The following is an 18,387-nucleotide window of genomic DNA, read 5'->3' as shown; positions in this document are numbered from 1 at the left end:
GTACTCAGCAAATGTTGAAATGACTCATTATAGGAATTGGTTATAACTTTCTTTTAACCTATTTAAGAGACGAAAGGGCAGTTTTATCATTCTTGAGTGAACTGAAATTTCATCCTCGAAGTGGAGCCGGTTCTTGGTGGGACTAATTTCCCACCAAATATTTTTCCTTTTCACTTACTTCGACTAAGAGCTAGACATTCACAGGTTGCTTGTGCTTAGTTCTACAATCCAGCTATATAAGAGTCCCAGGTTCTTGACTAATAAAACCAATAAAGACTAACTTGTATGTTGTCTGGCATCTGAGTGGTATGGAACTAATGTCACGTTTGCATGGAAGCAGCCCCCCTCCTGCTCCCTGTTGCAAATGCCAGACCCCTTGGAGGGAGACTAGCCCAGCCCGGAACAGGGTCCGGATGCAGGGGCGCCCCCGGGAGGGACGGGGTCCTCGCCCTGCGCACAGCCCCAATTTAACGCCCGCGGTTTCTCTTGCAGCCCAAGCAGCTGTTCTGGAACAGCGACTGCACGCGGCGCTGCCGCTGCTTCCGTCGCAACCTCATCCAGTGCGACCCGCGCCAGTGCAAGTCAGACGAGGAGTGCGCGCTGCGCAACGGGGTGCGTGGCTGCTTCAGCACCAAGACCTCCTACTGCCTGGCTGCCGGCGGTGGTGTCTTCCGCACCTTCGATGGCGCCTTTCTCCGCTTCCCCGCCAACTGCGCATTCGTGCTGTCCACCATCTGCCAGAAGCTGCCGGACATCTCCTTCCAACTCATTATCAACTTCGACAAGTGGTCGGCGCCCAACCTCACCATCATCTCGCCCGTCTATTTCTACATTAACGAAGAACAGATTCTCATCAACGACCGGAACACTGTCAAGGTGACGGGCCTGTCATTGATTCTTAAGACATACCCGGAAGGAGGCTTTGGCTAGGGGGCATTGGGGTTTTCCCAGACAATCCAGTGTGAGGATAATAGATTGTTCCTCTGCATATGCCCTCCACAGATGACCAGATTTTCAGGAATGAAAGTCTAAACATTCCACAGGTGTGAGAACGGGCCCTGTTCTGTCCTTTGCTGACCATTCTGGGGCCAGTAATGACCATGTGGGTGCTAAAAGAGTCTCAGGTGATAAAATGGTAGATAAGTCAGCTTTGACTCTGCATTAATTTCCAAAAAGCATCTTGTTTTTAAGAGTCTTTAAAAGTACTCTTGGCTCTGTTCAGCTGTACCAAGACAAGCTCTTTCATTTCTGCTCTCCTTTCTAAAAGCCAGGTGAAGGCAAGCATTTGCCTATAAAAATAATGACCTCGCTAAAAGCCTTATGGAGCATCCCCCACTATCAGAGGGCTCCATGATGACATAGCAAATGAAAGAAAATGGGAGGCTGAAAACTGGGATTTCTCTTAGGTTGGCCCTTCCTTAGCCTGGCTGGCTGGCTCAGGTGAATCTTAGACTGGCAGATTAAATAAATGTGAATCTCCAACCCATATGGGTCCCCAGCTTGGATTCCTCCCACCCCTTCCGGGTAAAGTATAATCTGCTCTGATAAACTACTGAAAGCCACCTCAGCCTCTCAGCTAAACCAGGCTGCTCACAAGCCAGCAGACCCGGAAGCTGGAGTCAGTCCCCCGTGCTAGGATCCCAGCTGGGGAGGGGCAGGTAGAGAGCAAGGACACACACATTAATGTTTTCCAGAATTAAGCATTATTGTGTGTATTCTGCTTTCTGCCACTGGCTCAGATAATCACGCATGGAATGTATCTCTGTTTGAAAAATCGTCAGATAGCTCAGTGTCCACCATTAGGCAAAAGAACTGGCTGTATTTTGCAGGCTTCAAAGGAAGAGTCTGGATTTTCGTACTGGTTTTTAACTTCAATGAAAGCTGCTACTGTTTTTGACACTCCAATTCTTCTTATAAATTGGCCCACATAGACACAACTGCGTTGCTCCCAAATACGGGAGCTAGAAAGTCAAAATGACCACCCGAGAGACCAAAACTGACATTATTGCTGAATAAAATACTCCAAGGTGGCCAAAATGGTAAAGAATTATATTTTCTAAAAGGCTTCTGCTTTTTTTTTTTTTAAGAATGAAAAGTTACTAATAACCAGGAGGGAAAAAAATCAATTTATTTGGTAAGGACAGGAAAAGCACGTTATGTTCTATCCTAAGGGCTAAGAAAAGAAACTGTCAGAAAATAGGAGAATGATGAATGCAGAAAATACTGTGCCTATAGGACCTTTGCGGTGGGGAGGACCTCTAGTTTGGACATTATACACAAGAAAACAGTAAACATGGCAGTGATCCCCAGATTCATTTTAACTGTGTTAGACATTCCTTAGCACAGGATGGGGATTTCATTTCAGTAATTGGTTTATGCTGGGGAAGGTTTTATACAAAATCCCAGCCATTTGTGTGGATTGTACTTTTGTAATTTTTTCTTATCTTTCTGCCTCCATGTTTTGGGAACTGTGGATAGTATCATGAGTAAATGCCCCTAAATTCTAGGGCAGGGTTCAGCAAGCTACAGAATTTGACCAAATCCACTTGCTTCCATTTTTTAAAAAATAAAGTGTTATTGGAATGCAGCCTCAGTAATTTAAGTATATATTGTCCATGGCTGTTTTCATGCCCTGAGGTCAGAGTTGAGTAGCAGTAGAGACCGTATAGCCCACAAAGCCTAACACATCTATAGTGGCCCTTTATAGTAACAGCTGCCAACCCCTACTATAATTTACTTTCTCCCCCCCACCCCCATAGGTGAATGGCACACAAGTGAATGTTCCATTTATAACTGGGCTGGCAACCAAAATCTACAGCAGTGAGGGGTTCCTGGTGATAGACACCAGCCCCGACATCCAGATCTACTACAATGGTTTCAATGTCATAAAAATCAGCATCAGCGAGAGGCTGCAGAACAAAGTGTGTGGCCTCTGTGGCAACTTCAATGGGGACTTAACTGATGACTATGTGACCTTGCGGGGGAAGCCAGTGGTGAGCAGCGTGGTGCTGGCCCAGAGCTGGAAAACCAATGGCATGCAGAAGAGGTGAGAGTTCTAGCAGCTAGACTCTGTGTCCCCACATCCTCCCTTTGTCCATGACAGGTGTTATTGAGGAATGTGCTCTCATAGCATCACGGCTCCTCTGCTGCAAAGAGTTGAGCCCCAGGTCTTTGGAGTTTTCATGAGACAAATAGACACGTCAGAGGCCTCAGTAATTTCTTGAACAGCAGAGGAAGGAATTGGGCTTCAGTGATATGTTTCCGAGTCTTCGCATCATCTAGCCCTTGGCCAAACAGAAGAGGGTGCCCAGGATTAAACACTGAGGTCTTGGCCAGCTGTCCCCTGGGAGAGGAAGAGCTATCCCTTGCTCCCCAGGGCTGGGTCTAATTGTGTTCCCATGATTTTCTCCAGAAGGCGTGGTTGAGGTTGTGCAGGTAGAGGTTGGTGGAGATCAGGAAAGCCTTCTCAAAAAAACGGAAGTCACTGAAGTTATTATGAGACCCCTACCTCTTGCCAGCTGAAATAGAGTAAATTAAACAAGTTATTCCAAAGGTGCTTAATTCAGATTACCTCAGAGCTGCTGAATTTTGTTACTCTATTTCTGGATCTGTAGATATGCTGCTTTTTCATGGTGTTTCTTTGCTTGTGTAATGGCTCCACCCCTTGTACTTTAGCATCAGCTAAATTCCCAGGTGGGGAAATGATGCAGTTATAAGAGGAGTACTTTATCATAAATAAGATAATCCTGAATTATAGGACCCAGAGCTGGGAAGAAACCTCAGGCAGGGGTGCCTGGGTGGCTGAGTGAGTTAGAGCCTCTGCCTTTGGCTCTGGTCATGGTCCCAGGGTCCTGGGATCGAGCCCCGCATCGGGCTCTCTGCTGGGCAGGGAGCCTGCTTCCCTTCCTCTCTCTCTGCCTGCCTCTCTGCCTACTTGTGATCTCTGCATGTCAAATAAATAAATAAAATCTTAAAACAAACAAACAAACCTCAGGCAATATCTAGTCCAGTCTCTTTCTTTTCTAGGTGAAATGGAAGCTAGAGCAGAATGAGTTACATGAGGGGCCCTGGAAGTGGCCAAGTCCAGAATCTTCTCCTGAGGCATTACGACTCTTTGAGCTTCTCCCTTCCTCCCTTTCTTCTTCCCTCCTTCCCTTTCCTTCCTTTATAAACTATTCCAGCTAGATACCAATTTTCTTGTGATGGTTTGCTGTTGGTCTCTGATAGCTGTGTGGGAAGTACTTTAGAAGGGTTTTAGACAACTATTCTACCAACTATCAGTATTACTATTATTGATTAATAATAGTAACTCATTATGGTTGTTATTGGTTATTATATCAATAGCTGTTCATGGTTATCATATCAATCCTATCAAAGGTGAACGGTTTTCATATCAATATCTGCCTTTCATCTGACACGTTGGCCACCAACCCATTATTTTCGTTTACCCTCCCTTCTCCCGGTGATAGCAACAATAGGAATTACATGTTGCTTTCTTAGATGGATAGATTGAGACCAGTAGCACCTGATTTACCCAAGATCACATAGCCAATTAGCGTTGGAATCCGCATACTTCGCTGACTTCCGGGTTAGCAGACGAGGTAACAGGCGGGGTCTTCCCTCCCAGCGGGTATCTTGGGTGGCTGTTTTGGCCTCGCTTTGTCTGATCAGACTTCTCGCCCCCAGCTGCAACGAGCTGCAGTTCTCACAGTACGCGGCCATGTGTGATAATGTGCACATCCAGAAGATGCAGGGTGATGGCTACTGCCTGAAGCTCACGGACATGAAGGGCTTCTTCCAGCCCTGCTACGGGCTTCTCGATCCTCTCCCCTTCTACGAGTCCTGCTACCTGGATGGCTGCTACAACCACCACAAGTACCAGCTCTGTGGCTCCCTGGCCGCCTACGGGGAGTCCTGTCGCTCCTTCGGGATCCTCAGCACCGAGTGGATTGAGAAGGAGAATTGCTGTAAGAGAATTGTTTTATTTCTCTGGTTCTTTTCTAAATGAAAAGAACAGTTCTGCTGGTAAAACTGCTGGGGCTAGGCCTGCCTGGCTGGCCTCCTCCTTTAGCCATAGGTCTGCGCCCAGGTTTGAAGAATTAAGAGCTATAGCGGAGATTTGTGGGGGAGGGAAGAGCATTTCAGGGGAGCCTTACTCACCTGGCGTTCCTCTCCAGCTATGGAATTTGGGAAACCAGCTTGGGCAGATGAGGTTCTTTGTGTTGGAGGAGCACCCATTCAGTGACTGATGAGGTAGAGGGACAGAGCATGGCTTTCTGATTGCTTTCAGATCCCAAATCTAGCTCCTCCTCACCTCCTTGAACATGGGTCAGAGCCCAGCCCAGAAAGGGAAGGCATGTGGCAAGCGACAAGTTGAGTTGGAATTGAGGTGACTCTATCTGCCTGCCTTGAAAGGAAGCTGTGGTTTGATTTCTAAAGGGATTGTACATATATTAAATTAACTGAGAAGCCAGTCATCTATAGATTCCTTTTTTAAATTCAATTAGCCAATGTAGAGTACATCATTAGTTTCAGATATAGAGTTCAGTATCATCCATTGCTTATAATACCCAGTGCTCATCACATCACGTGCCCTCCTTAATGCCTGTCACCCAGTAGATCTATAAATTCTTATATTTTTTCTGTAGTAAGAAAATCATTTTGGGGGGCGCCTGGGTGGCTCAGTCGTTAAGCAGATACCTTTGGTTCAGGTCATGATCCCAGGGTCCTGGGATCGTGCCCTGTGTCAGGCTTCTGCCCTGCATCAGGCTCCCTGCTTGGCAGGAAGCCTGCTTCTCCCTTTCCCTCTCTCCTCAGCTTGTGTTCTCTCTCACAATCTCTCTCTCTGTGTCAAATAAATACAATCTTTTTTTAAAAAAAGAAAAAAAAATCATTTTTTTTGATGTGTATATCCATTATACTATTTGCTCATTTTCTTACTAAGTGAATCAGATAGATGGAGCAAATATGTGTAGGAACACATATAATGTACACATGTGTATATAAATGTGTCATATACATATGTGCCCATATGCAAAAATAGTCACCTGTCTTATGAATGCAGTATGATACTGTGGCCAACAGAATGTACTAACCTGGTTTGCCTCCTGGTCCCACCAGGAAAGCTGGCACATCGCAAGACTGCATGCATTTCAGTAAATCTGCAGACTACACCTGACCAAGAATAGGGATGCACTCAATTCAGATCCTAAAACCAAAATAGCTGATTAGAATATGTATCCAATGATTTTGGAAACTCTTGACAAATTGCTAGTCTCTATTGAAAATCAACATAATTTTTTGGATAACTTTAATCTTTTACCCTGTTGTGCTAATCAGTAATACTTTCAATCAGTTTAAAATAAACAGTTTTGAAACTTTAAAAACTTCCCTCTGTGTAAGGGCATGTCTTATTTAGCAGTTGGTGTATGGACCACCATATTTGCAAGGGAGGAGCTTTTTCTCCTCTCTGGGCTTTGGTCTCACTTTATAGTTCTCTTGGGTTGTTTTCATGTGATGTGAATCAACCATAACATTCATTGAGTGGCTGCTATGTGCTTAGCACTGTGTAGCTACTGGACACACTGGTCAAGTGAAGGGATCTTACAAAAAGGAAGCCTTTAAAAATAAACATATTTAGGTCATGCTGGTGGCTCTCCATTAGCTGTCTTTCTGGGAATTAAGACAGGGTGATGCCAAGCCATCCCCAAACTCCCATCTATTTAGAGTGAGTTACTTAGCAGAGGGGCGTGGCAGCTGAGTCAGGAGAAGCCTCTGAGACAGCACAGGGTTTTGCTTTGTTTTTAAATTCTTGAAGCTAACTTGGCTCATGCTGGGATTGAACAGTTGTTGTTTCTTTAGCACTCACCATCCCATGCCATGATGAATAGGAGGATTATTACATCTGATAGGGAGAGAGGTTCTTTAAATAAAGAAATGAGTGTCTAAAAGAAAATGCTCTCAATTAGCGTTTCTTAAACTGGGGAGCTGACAATCTTGCAGGTGGTCTGCGGACTCATCTGCTACAGAAATAATTGTTTATGATGCGATGATGATGGCACTCCACATACATTTGTTTTTTACTTACAGTTTTACCCTTGTTGGCAAAACAGTACAATTAATCTAAGTCAGTGCTGGCGAGTTGTGTGTAGGTTTTGGTTTGTCTATTTTTGTAAAATTAAGTACATAGACGTTTATGAGAAAAATAGACCATGAATCAAAACAGACTAGGAAGTCCTATCCGAAGGACCTCTCTGGGACTTTACTGGTCCTAAAATTTACATTCTTAACAAATACTTATAGAGCAGCAACTTTGGGGAGGCTGGGTGAAAGGGAGTATGGAGATAGATGGTTGGACCCTACTCGGTCTGAGGGCAAAGATACCAATGCCCGTAATGGTCGACCAATGTGGTAAGAACAGGATAGGGGTAGATCTTGGCAGTTCACGGCGTCTCTGCATTCCAGCCTCACCACTCAGCTTCCACTGTGTGGACTTTGGGCTCATTGCCGCTGTGAAATAGTACGTAATTTGCAGAGCGGTCACGAGGGTTGGAGGAGATACTGCAGCGGAAGCGTGAAGCCCAGTGCCGGCCCCGGAGCCGGGCCGATCACTCGTGTTGTCATCACTTTCTGGAAAGTTGCCCCGTCTGCTCATTCGCAGCTGCCATCTGACGACCGCCAGCTCCGTGAAAGCGGCAAGTCCAGAGTGCAGCCACCTGCTGCCGAGCATGGGTGTGAAAATCAAGTCGTGCGCGCTTCTGTGTGTTTTCCTTTTTAGCAGGAGTGGTTGAAGATCCCTGTGTGGGGGCGGACTGTCCCAACCGGACCTGTGAGCTGGAAAACGGAGGAGAGCTGTGCGGCTGCGCGGAGCCGCCCCCCTACGGCAATAGTGAGTGACGCCTGCTGCCTCCCCGCCGGGACCGGGGGCCCCTGAGGGAGGCCCGGCGGCTGCGCAGAAGGGCTCCAGGGGTGCGGCCCACGCAGCCGCCCTAGTTAGAGACCCACCTCGAGAAGCTTTCGTGGGCATTGAGGCAGAACGAGGAAGCAATGTGATGTCTTCAAAAGTAGGTTAATGTTAATTTCCTCATAGCCTCAGCCTCTTCTTCAATAAGTGATAACACCTAAATGTGTACATGAATCAAGTCAGCCAGTTTCAGCAGAAGCCCTCTTCAACATCAGAGATCCAAATCGATCTTGTAGTCTCACGGGGAAGTCAGGCAGTTTGACGCAAACACGAAACCCTCAGAGCAAGAGTGCCAGGTGCTCTAAGACTTCTTGAAAGCCAGATTAATGGGTCCTGAAGAAGCAACTGCAGGGTTTGAAGCAAATAATGAACACCCGTTCCCAACGGCAGCATCCATAAGGTAGGAAGGGCTTTGTCCCCACCAGGCACACCCATGATGCTGGCCTGAAGGAGGTGCTACTTTACACCCCCAACCTCGTGCCCTTGGCTGGAACCAGATCACTGAGAAGGCATGTGCTGAATTACAGCATCCTACTTGACTGAAAGTCTCTCTCAGAGGGGTGCTCTTCAAGAGCTTTACCTGAGAAGCTAAAATGCTTCTCTCTGTCTCTATAGTGCTCCTCAGCTTGTGTTTATGTACTCCTAGAAAATGTCAATTGGCCTAATCATGTCAAAAGTCTTCTAGCAGGTGCCTGGGAATCCATGGGGGCTCCAGGAGGGGCCTGCCTGCGGCTGCTCTCACCGGGGCACATCCTTTAGCCCCTCTAGGATAAGCCAGATGTGATGCACAACTCACGGGAAAGTAGCTCCCACCAAAGTAGGGCAAGGTCCTGGGTTTGGGAAGAAAAGACAGTACACACTTTATTAGGTCCATCTTTTTTTTTAAAAAGCTTAACAACATCCCAGTTACTGCTTTGAATGATTTCATATACTCATATGGTTGGATCAAAGCTTCATTAGAAATGCCCAGCCTTTGTGAGAAGATCATTAGCCTCTTCTCTAGGAAACAGTCATGGGATGCCTCACCCCCCCACCCCCCGCAGCACCACCAACTCCCCCTGACTTGCCTTTCATCATAACCCTTCCCCGCAGACTCCCATGACATCATTGATGCAGAGGTGACCTGCAAGGCGTCCCAAATGGAAGTATCCATATCTAAGTGCAAACTCTTCCAGCTCGGCTTTGAGAGGGAGGGCGTGAGGATCAATGATAGACAGTGTTCTCACATCGAGGGTGAAGATTTCATCTCCTTTCAGATCAACAACACCAAAGGGAACTGCGGCAACATTGTGCAGGTAAGAACATCAGGCTGGAAAGGACATCTGGCCGAGGTAGTGACAGCCCCTGGTGTTTGCACATTGGGTGTCTTTAAAGCCAACTTCAGGGGCGTCTCCTTAGAAATATCCTCCATGGAAAACAGCACAAAGCTGATATGAAAGACATCAAGGAGAATCATCTGGTGTTGAGTGGTTAATTGAACTGAGAGGTCTTGATAAGTGACAGGCTCCCGTCCTCTGTTTGCGCTGTCTGCTGTCATCCTCTATCCTGCACGTTGACACATTTTTGTTACCTTCCTTGTGCTTCTCTTGTTCTTCCAGGTAAAGGAAGAGTTTTGGGGGGTAAGGGTGTCAGACACCATATAAGACTTGGCTACAGAAATACATCAAGACCCCGTCCTTTCATGTCAGATTATCTAATGTATAGGTTGGCAAAGCATCTCACTTCTTATCATCCTGTTCCTTTCTAGTGTCATATACATATATATATACATATGGAAGGAAGATAAATATATATATGACACCAGGAAGGAACAGGTATGTGTGTGTGTGTGTGTGTATATATATACACACAGTTATATATATATATATATATATATATATATATATATATATATATAACTGGGATCATTAACACTTTATCAGGGAGTGAAAGGAACAATCAGGGGCAATGTGCCTTTATTCATTGTGGTCCTTGTGGGAAGGTCTGATAGAAGATTTGGTGAAGGAGAGATTTTGGATTAGGACTTGAAAAAGAAGATTTATATTACCCTGGGATGACAATACTTCATGCTGTCCCCATCTTGGCTTCCCACAGATAACTGGGGCTGGTGGTAGTTAGAATTCAGGGTACGTGTATTCAGCCTCTGTGGACACTCAAGGTTATCAGACTGAAGGGTGCTGTCGACATCCATTGCAATACTTTCGTCATTACTGTTAGTAAATGCTGAAGCTAGCTCCGTCCTGACTTGTACCAGTCTCTCGGTTATGTATGGAACGAAGCCACTTCTCCACTTTCAGGGCTGTGGGTTGGGTTTGAAATGCAAGCCACATACTCACTCGCACATTTAATGATTTCTGACCTTCCTTTGCTCGGCAGTCCAATGGCACTCATATCATGTATAAAAACACAATCTGGATCGAAAGTGCCAACAACACTGGCAACATCATCACTAGGGACCGGACGATCAATGTGGAATTTTCATGTGCTTATGAGCTGGATATCAAGATCTCCTTAGATTCTGTTGTGAAGCCTATGCTAAGGTAAAGAATCTCATGGGCCATACGCATTGCTTTGTCTTTTCCTTGACAGTCAAGGTTAGCGTAATCAAAATTGCTTGCTAGCATTTGTCTTTGAAACACTAGGGAAGAAATAGTTCATATTTTCTGTACCTAAATTCCTTGGACCAGCACTATGGATTAGAAATTTCTACAATGGGGGCGCCTGGGTGGCTCAGTGGGTTAAACAGCCACTGCCTTCGGCTCAGGTCATGATCTCAGGGTCCTGGGATCGAGTCCCACGTCGGGCTCTCTGCTCAGCGGGAAGCCTGCTTCCTCCTCTCTCTCTCTCTCTGCCTGCCTCTCTGCCTACTTGTGATCTCTCTGTCAAATAAATAAATAAAATCTTTAAAAAAAAAAAAGAAATTTCTACAATGATGGAAATATGCTGTGTTACTATCTAATACAGTAGATATATGTGGAAATTATGGTTAGGGGTGCTGAGGAATTTACTTTTCAAATTTTATTTCATTTTAATTTTAATGGCCACATGTAGCTTGCCATTTGGGGTACCATTTTGGACTTAGACTTTACTATCATCTGCTTTGCCTTCCCTCTGCATTTTCAGCTTGAAAATGGTGGTAATTGAAAAAATGTAATGGTTGGGGGTCCCTGGACTCATGATCATTTCCCTTTCAGTGTCATTAACCTTACAGTTCCAACCCAAGAAGGCAGCTTCACCACCAAGATGGCCCTCTACAAAAATGCCTCCTACAAACACCCTTACCGCCAGGGCGAAGTGGTGCTGACAACTCGAGATGTGCTGTATGTAGGGGTCTTCGTGGTGGGGGCTGACTCCACACACTTGATCCTGACCCTGAACAAATGCTATGCCACCCCTTCCCGTGACAGCAATGACAAACTCCGATACTTCATCATTGAAGGAGGGTGAGTGGCCTCTTATCAGAGGTCAGGCCTCAAGAGCCCTTTGCATAAATATCGATCAACATCCATTTTTAGAGAAGAGAATGGGAGCTAATGTTTGTGTATCGCATCCATGAACTAGAATTCTCTTAACAGCCTGTGAGGTGGACATTGTAAACCTTCCTTTGTAGATGAACAGGCTGAGGCTCAGGGAGACCAAGCAACTTGCTTAAAGTCACACAGCAACTTGGTAGCAGATTCCGGAGTCCTTGTGGCATTAACTACAAAATGCTTTATTTGCAATGCGATCCGGGAGGGGATTGTGTCCTGCCTACTTCAGATTTCAGCTTAAGAGAAATGTAGATCACCTACACAAAAGCATGTCATGAGAAGAACTGATGGTTGGTGAACAGGACACCTGTCAAAATTTGAGAAGAACTAGAATAATGGAGTATAAGAAGAGAATAGTAGAAGAAACTGCAATAGCCTATAAAACCAAGGAATTTCTTATTCACCACTAAGTGCCTGGCACCTACTGTGTTTCCTGAAACACAGTGGTTATGTAACAGAATTTATGGAAGAAATGAATCAGAAGAAAAGACTATAGACCAAATCACAATAATTATTTTAATTTTTTAAAAACTAGTTATGCCAAGTAACAGTAGTTCTAGCTGGCTATGAGAATTAAACAAGAACAGCATTTATTTAATATAGGTTTTAGGTGACACAGAAGCTTCCGTAAGGAAATCAGGACATAAACAAGTGGTCGAACCTGAGTATTTTCTGCTAGGTTAGATGAAGCAGGGATAGCCACAGAGAAGTAGGAGAGGCCAAAGGATATGTGGTAAGTGTAGTAAACAGGGGGAAGCTTAGCAGAGCCTCTTAATGAGGATTCTTCTTGATGTCCGTCTGTCTTTGGAGGTAAGGGTGCTCCTTTCCTGCAGGAGGGAGGGCTCCTGTCACCTGAGGGCTTTGTGACCTGTTTCAGGGGAGTAGAGTCAGGTGAAGGTCACCATGACCTTTCTGCTTCTGCCATTTTCTCAAACTCCTTCACCTTAAAATACTCAGTATTTTGGGGGGTAGCTTGTCCTGACCCACCATGACTAGCCTGGGTCAGCACCGACCCTGAGGTGGTCAGGGAGTGCTGTGGCTACTATAATCAGCTTTGAGGTTGAAAAGGAATAGTTTCTCAAAAGAAGGCATGGTTCTGGGCAAACAGTGAATATCTACTACTTTGCAGAGAAGTTAGGTACACCCAGGGCAACTCAACAAGTCAGGGTCAGAAAGGGATCCTTCCAAGCATTAAGATACATGGCCTCCCTCACTGGCTGGCTGGGACTTGTAGGTTGGGGTGCAGAGGCTTTCGACTTTCTGAGCTGATTCTTGGGATTTTCAGAGGTGAAGGGAAGGGCGTGGTGACTCCTCGGCGGCTTACAGGCTGGACGCCTCTCCTTCCCATCGAAGTCCTTTCCCAAAGGGCAAGAGCTCAGATCTGAGCACCTGTGCCGATGCCAGCCCTTTTGGAGGGCCTGTGTCTCCTTTGGAGGATGCAGTGGCATTCAGAGAGAAGAGTGAGTGAGTGAACGTGTTCATACATCTCAGCCTCCCCCAGGGTCTGAACAAAGGCCTTCAGATGAAACTGTTTTTGCTTTTGTCATAGGAGGGAATTGTAATTCATGAGTCTTTCTGACCTTTCTTGGAGGGATTTAGTTATTGTGTTCCCAGTGAACTTGTCCCATGGGAAAACCGATGTACAGTGACAAACATGTGAGCAGCAAAATGGGTTCACTTCAGAGTTGTGGGGGGTTAGCTGTTCCTCTGCAGCTCAGTGGAAGGCAACGATGGATCTTCCAGGGACTCAGAAGTCCCCCCATGCCCATTGCTGCTCTCTCCTCTTAATGCATCTTAATGCATCTGAAAGGATGGTTGTTTCTCTGATGGTGGACAAAGGGTTCTAGGGCTTGGCCTGTGTGTGCGCACCAAGGCAGAGCCTGTCCACAGAGCCTGTCCCTGCTTCCCGAGGCCTTCCTTCTGCTCCGTGCATTTCCGGTACCTGAATAACAAGTCATCTGTCTGGGAGGGGGTGGTCTGGTTAAGAGGGAAGGCCTGTGTGAAGATCGCAGGGCTGTGAGCATTTTAGAAACTTTGGACCAATTAAGATTATTCACATGAATAACAGTGACAAGGAAAAGTGTGGCAAGTAAGTTTTAATTTCAAAACACTTAAGAAACTATTGCCTTGAAGACTAATTACAAAACCTAATAGGTGTGGGGATGCTGGAGGATAACTCCGGTTTTTAATTTTCCTTATCACTAAGCTATTTAATCCTGTGGGCTTGGGGAAGGAAAGATTTAAAAAAAAAAAAAAGCCACTCTCTATCTTCATCATTTTTAGACAACTTCTTGGCCAGCCTTCGCACAAGTCATGCGTTCACTCATGCATTCATCCGCAAAGATGTTTAGATCCATCCTGGGTGCCCTGCAGGGTGTTTCGAGACCCAGTGAGGACGGCATCCGGGTTCTTGTGCTCCAGGAATCCAGGAAAAGCCACTTTTCCCACGTGGTCAGGGCAGTGATAGCGGGTATCCGTAGAGAAGGGGGAGCCACAGACTGGTGTTGGGGAAAGAACAGGGGTGTGCATGCATGGGAAGACTTCCAGACAGGGAAACTGCACGTGGAAAGAGAATGGGATAGAAGTGGCTGTGATACATTTGAGGAACCCCATGTGTGCCTGAGGGAGGCCAGTGGCCTCACTGGCCCAATACCATGAAGGGTAGTGGCCAGGGGGAGAAAAGAAGCAGCCACCTGCCACTCATCTGGGACTGCTCTGACTTCTCCTCCAGCTCCCACCTGTTTTAACATGTGTGGTTACGGCCCAGTAGGGTTTTAATCAGGGGACCCTCCCCCATGTGATAATTACCCAGAGAAAGTACAGCCAAGGTGAGGACTGATGGCGTGGTTGCAGAGCTGGTGTCAGTAAAGCAGGGCACCGTGAGAGGCAGAATGAGAAACTGAAGCCATGGGGAGACTGGGGATAGTGCCTACAGTCACCCCGCTTTTAGTTGTAGTTAGGATACTAATTTGAGGTGTTATTTGATGCTTTTAAAACAAACTATGAAAATAGATGGGAATGATAGTAAATAAGAAACCCACACGGTCCAGAGGTCACTCTCAAATGCAAAGACATTCTTACCTATCATGACGGTTTTATATGAAATAGAATCCAATGTGTGAAGCAAAGATTCCATTTTCTCCTGAATAGGTGTCAGAACATTAAAGATAACACCATAGGCATCGAGGAGAATGGCGTCTCCCTAACCTGTCGCTTTCATGTCACTGTCTTCAAGTTCATTGGGGATTACGACGAAGTTCATCTTCACTGTGCAGTGTCACTGTGCGATTCCGAAAAGTACTCCTGTAAAATAGTAAGTGAGGGCATGAAAATGAAATGCCTCGCTTTATTTCTTACTGCCCCACTTTGCCCAAAACGGGGATCATGATCGCCAGGCTCTGGCTGGCTCCCGAGGGTTCTGTGGTGCTCACGGCTCCTCAAAGTGGCTAAGTTGAAATCCTCCCCAGATGCCTAGGAGCAGCAGTCCTCTTTGCTGAGATAGGGAGAGAGAGAATGTGATAGAATAATGTCCATTTACTCCTCTTGTCTGTCTCTGAACTGTCCGTCTGTCGTGGGCATAGCACTAGACCAGGGTTTCTCAGCACTACTGACCTTTTGGACCAAATTATTCTTGGTTGTAGGGACTGTTCTGTGTGTTGTAAGATGTTTAGCAGCAACGTTGGCCTCTACCCACTAGAAGCAAAAGCCCCTTCTCCCCAGTTGCCACACTCCAAAATTCCTCCCAGAATTGCCAAATACCCCTCCAGGGTATCTGGCAGGGGGAAGGGGCAAAACTGGCCCCGTTTGAGGACCTTTGCACCCACACCAGAGTCTCAAGGAGCCAAGCCACCTGGATCTGAAGGGAACCGTGGGGGCCAAGCTCCAGCACATGATCGAAACAAACTCCAGGGTTCAGGGTACTTTATCTAGGCATTCTTTGGACCGTGACTCTCCTGCAGCTCATCCAGACCCACGCCAGGGCCTGAGGCTCTGTAGGGGCTCCTGGAGGGGCTGCTGGAATGAGGTGACAAGCCAATCCCCCCTTCCATGCCAGGCTTACATCCCCACCACAGACGCCGGCGTCCCTAAGACTTCACTGCCCTGGGATGTGCTCCCTAATCTTTAACACTCCAGCCCTGTGCATCCCCAGCCTTTGCAGAATCAAGCTGTGAATCGTGGCCAAGCCACTTAGACATGCAGCTGCCTACCCTGTTGCCAGATGCAATCCAACAATCCTCATCCCTGGGAATGGAGCCTCTTTGAATCGAAGTCTTATGTGGAGAATATATTTAATTCTGTTCAACATAAAGCCCTGAGTCCCAGTGGGCTTCAGGATCAAGAATGCATTGGTTCTAATTAATCGGAGCAGCAATAGCGCTCGAGGCTGGAACCGCTGCCTCTTTTGGAGGCTGGAGATGTGGTGAAGAATAAGTTATCGGCTTAATTGTCTGAAATTTTCCCTCCGGTGTTCTGTCTTTCAGACTTGCCCACAAAATTCCAGGATTGCCACGGATTATACCAAAGAACCTAAAGAACAGATCATTTCAGTGGGACCTATTAGGAGAAAAAGTATGTATGTCCCTCAAAACACATGATAAATTATTAAAACAATGGGATTTAAAGGCTCGGACTAACTCTTGGGTGCGGTTCCACTACAACGTGAAGCTGGTGACCGACCAAAAGTGGAGGACCCCGCAGTGAAACCTTTTCATTGGCTCCGAAAGTGCCACAGTGGCACTGCGATTTTCTTCTTGCTGTCCTCTATTTAAAGCTTTGCCCCAAGATCCACGTCCAAGATTTGACCTGACCAGCTGCTCTTTTTTAGGGCTGGACTGGTGTGAGGACAACGGAGGGTGTGAGCAGATTTGCACAAGCCGAGTCGACGGGCCTCTGTGCAGCTGTGTGACGGGGACCCTGCAGGAGGACGGCAAGAGCTGTAGAGGTAGATGCATGCCCTGTCCTGGGCAGGCGGCTGGGCATGGGGAGCCCTTTCCCCTGAGGAGGGGATGCTCACACGGGAAGCCCACTCAGTCAGCAACTGGCTTATGAAAATTCCAGAAATCAAGATGGAGACATGAGGGGAATGCCAATGAATTCTAGCACCATCTTGGTGAGCTCTATTTCAGGACCAAATATTGGCCTTAAATCTGGTCACCAAGTCTACCTGGGCTGGGACTGGGACTGGGATGGTTGATCCAACAAACCAAGATTTCTTGCAGTTGCCTTAGCACATGGGTTTCCCTGAGGTTAGCAGGACTTTGCTAAAGGTCGAGTTAATTCTGCTTCTTTCCTGCCTTGGTCAGCACCATTTGGAGAAAGTGAGTTCTTGGCAATGAAGAGAGTGGGTTCATTCATTTAGCTGAGCACCACAGATTTCTGATTCCTATCAAAGAACTATCTCTCTTCATAGGACTTACTATGTTCCTCTCTGTTCACAGCCTCTAATTCTTCTATTGAACTTCAAGTTTGGACGCTGCTTCTCATCATGACCCAGATTTCACTATGGCATTTTGTCTATAAATCAGGCACGACCTCATAATTAACTCAAGGTTGCTATATAAAGTACTGTAATTTACTTACTTCAACCCCCTGTAGGATAAAATGTGTGTGCCCTTAAGTCAAAGCCTGATTGAAAGTGTCCAGCATCTCAAAGCGATACCACCTGCCTCCAACAGTCAGAGTCCCAGAAATGTGTGAAATGCCCACCTCCTCTTTCAGAGTACGCAATGGGGCTTCCAAAAGTCAGTTGCGGAAAGCAGGTATCTTGCCCAAAATGTCCAAACTGTTGTCACTGGAAACTTTGGTTCCCATGAAAAACCAATAAAGAAAAAACAAACAAACACCTCTGGTTAGGGAAGTCTGACCAGAAGTCTAATCAGAAAAATCTCTCAAGCCGGTGCTATTTCTGGATCACAGTTTTTTATCGAGAAAGGGCCTGTCAGAGCAATCTCGAGAAGCATTTACTGGAAGGTCTGACTCTCTCTAAGGAATCTTTCTGATGTTTGGAAGTGTCTGATCTATGATACGCATGTGCTGCTCACTCCTGTTTCTGATGAGCTCCTTCACTACCCTTGTGTCCCTCCACCTTGCCACGGCAGCTTGGCCACTCGGGATACTGTTTGCAGACCTGGGGAACCCCACCTCCCATCCCACACCCAGACCCTTCTCTCTGACAAATCAACCAAATAATTTTTAATGTGTTTTATGCTTAAATAAACTTCATGTTCAAGTACTCTCAGTACTTGGTGACTGGTATCATTCTTATGATGTTAAGCTTTGCATATTACATTGCGTGGTCTGATTTCATAAAAGCAGCAGCTGTTGGGCCACGTAGACCCCCACTGCCCAGAACTTGAATGTGTTTTCTCATGTGTCCTTACAGTGCATTAGGACATGAACATGTAGGGTGGCAGAGAATCAGGGAGCGTCGTCTTTTGTACATAGTACAAACCAGGGCCCTGCTGAACACAGTCCGTGGACTGCCTCTCTTTTTCAGGTTCAAAACAAAAACCCACTTGGAGTTTATTTTGAAGATGTTTGGATTTAAGCAGATGGTATTTTTGCATTTTTCTGGGAACTCTGTGAAAAGCTGAGCATAAATCCTCATGTCCTTGCCTGTGGGTGTGGATATGATTGGTGTTGTCTTGTGTGTAACGGGTACCACGTCACACTGGAGCTGGGCTGAAGAAGTTGGAGTGTAGATGGAGTCTGTGCCAGGATGCTTTGACCTCCCATCTTCTGGGAGGATTAACAAGTTCTAGCTTGTCTTGCCGGTTACATGTGGTGGCTTAGAGAGCAGCTGGTGTTGGAGAAAAAGATGTGTCTACGTTAGCTTGGACATTTTGAGATGTGGAGAAATGCTGAGCATTGGGAGGGAACTCAAATGTCTCTTGC

At 46.2% G+C, this 18,387-nt stretch overlaps 1 protein-coding gene across 1 annotated transcript in view; it reads left to right on the top strand.

Annotated features, from left to right (window-relative positions):
* Positions 1-17,731, top strand: part of LOC101683242 (alpha-tectorin) — a 65,215-nt gene extending 47,484 nt beyond the window's left edge. Inside the window, exons 12-22 of the mRNA XM_045080423.1 lie at positions 493-876; positions 2,760-3,046; positions 4,672-4,967; positions 7,778-7,888; positions 9,056-9,258; positions 10,340-10,503; positions 11,158-11,406; positions 14,644-14,806; positions 15,975-16,062; positions 16,319-16,435; positions 16,932-17,731. Of these exons, the coding sequence (XP_044936358.1) occupies positions 493-876; positions 2,760-3,046; positions 4,672-4,967; positions 7,778-7,888; positions 9,056-9,258; positions 10,340-10,503; positions 11,158-11,406; positions 14,644-14,806; positions 15,975-16,062; positions 16,319-16,435; positions 16,932-17,032 (2,163 nt within the window). The 3' untranslated portion in view covers positions 17,033-17,731. The remainder of the gene's footprint in view (positions 1-492; positions 877-2,759; positions 3,047-4,671; positions 4,968-7,777; positions 7,889-9,055; positions 9,259-10,339; positions 10,504-11,157; positions 11,407-14,643; positions 14,807-15,974; positions 16,063-16,318; positions 16,436-16,931) is intronic.
* Positions 17,732-18,387: the final 656 nt, after the last annotated feature.

This window comes from Mustela putorius, unplaced genomic scaffold (genome assembly GCF_011764305.1).
Source record: "Mustela putorius furo isolate JIRA1106 unplaced genomic scaffold, ASM1176430v1.1 tig00000460_pilon_pilon_pilon, whole genome shotgun sequence".
Lineage (NCBI taxonomy): Eukaryota > Metazoa > Chordata > Mammalia > Carnivora > Mustelidae > Mustela > Mustela putorius.
Note: the sequence above shows the minus strand (reverse complement) of the source record. Positions and strands in the feature narration are given on the sequence as shown.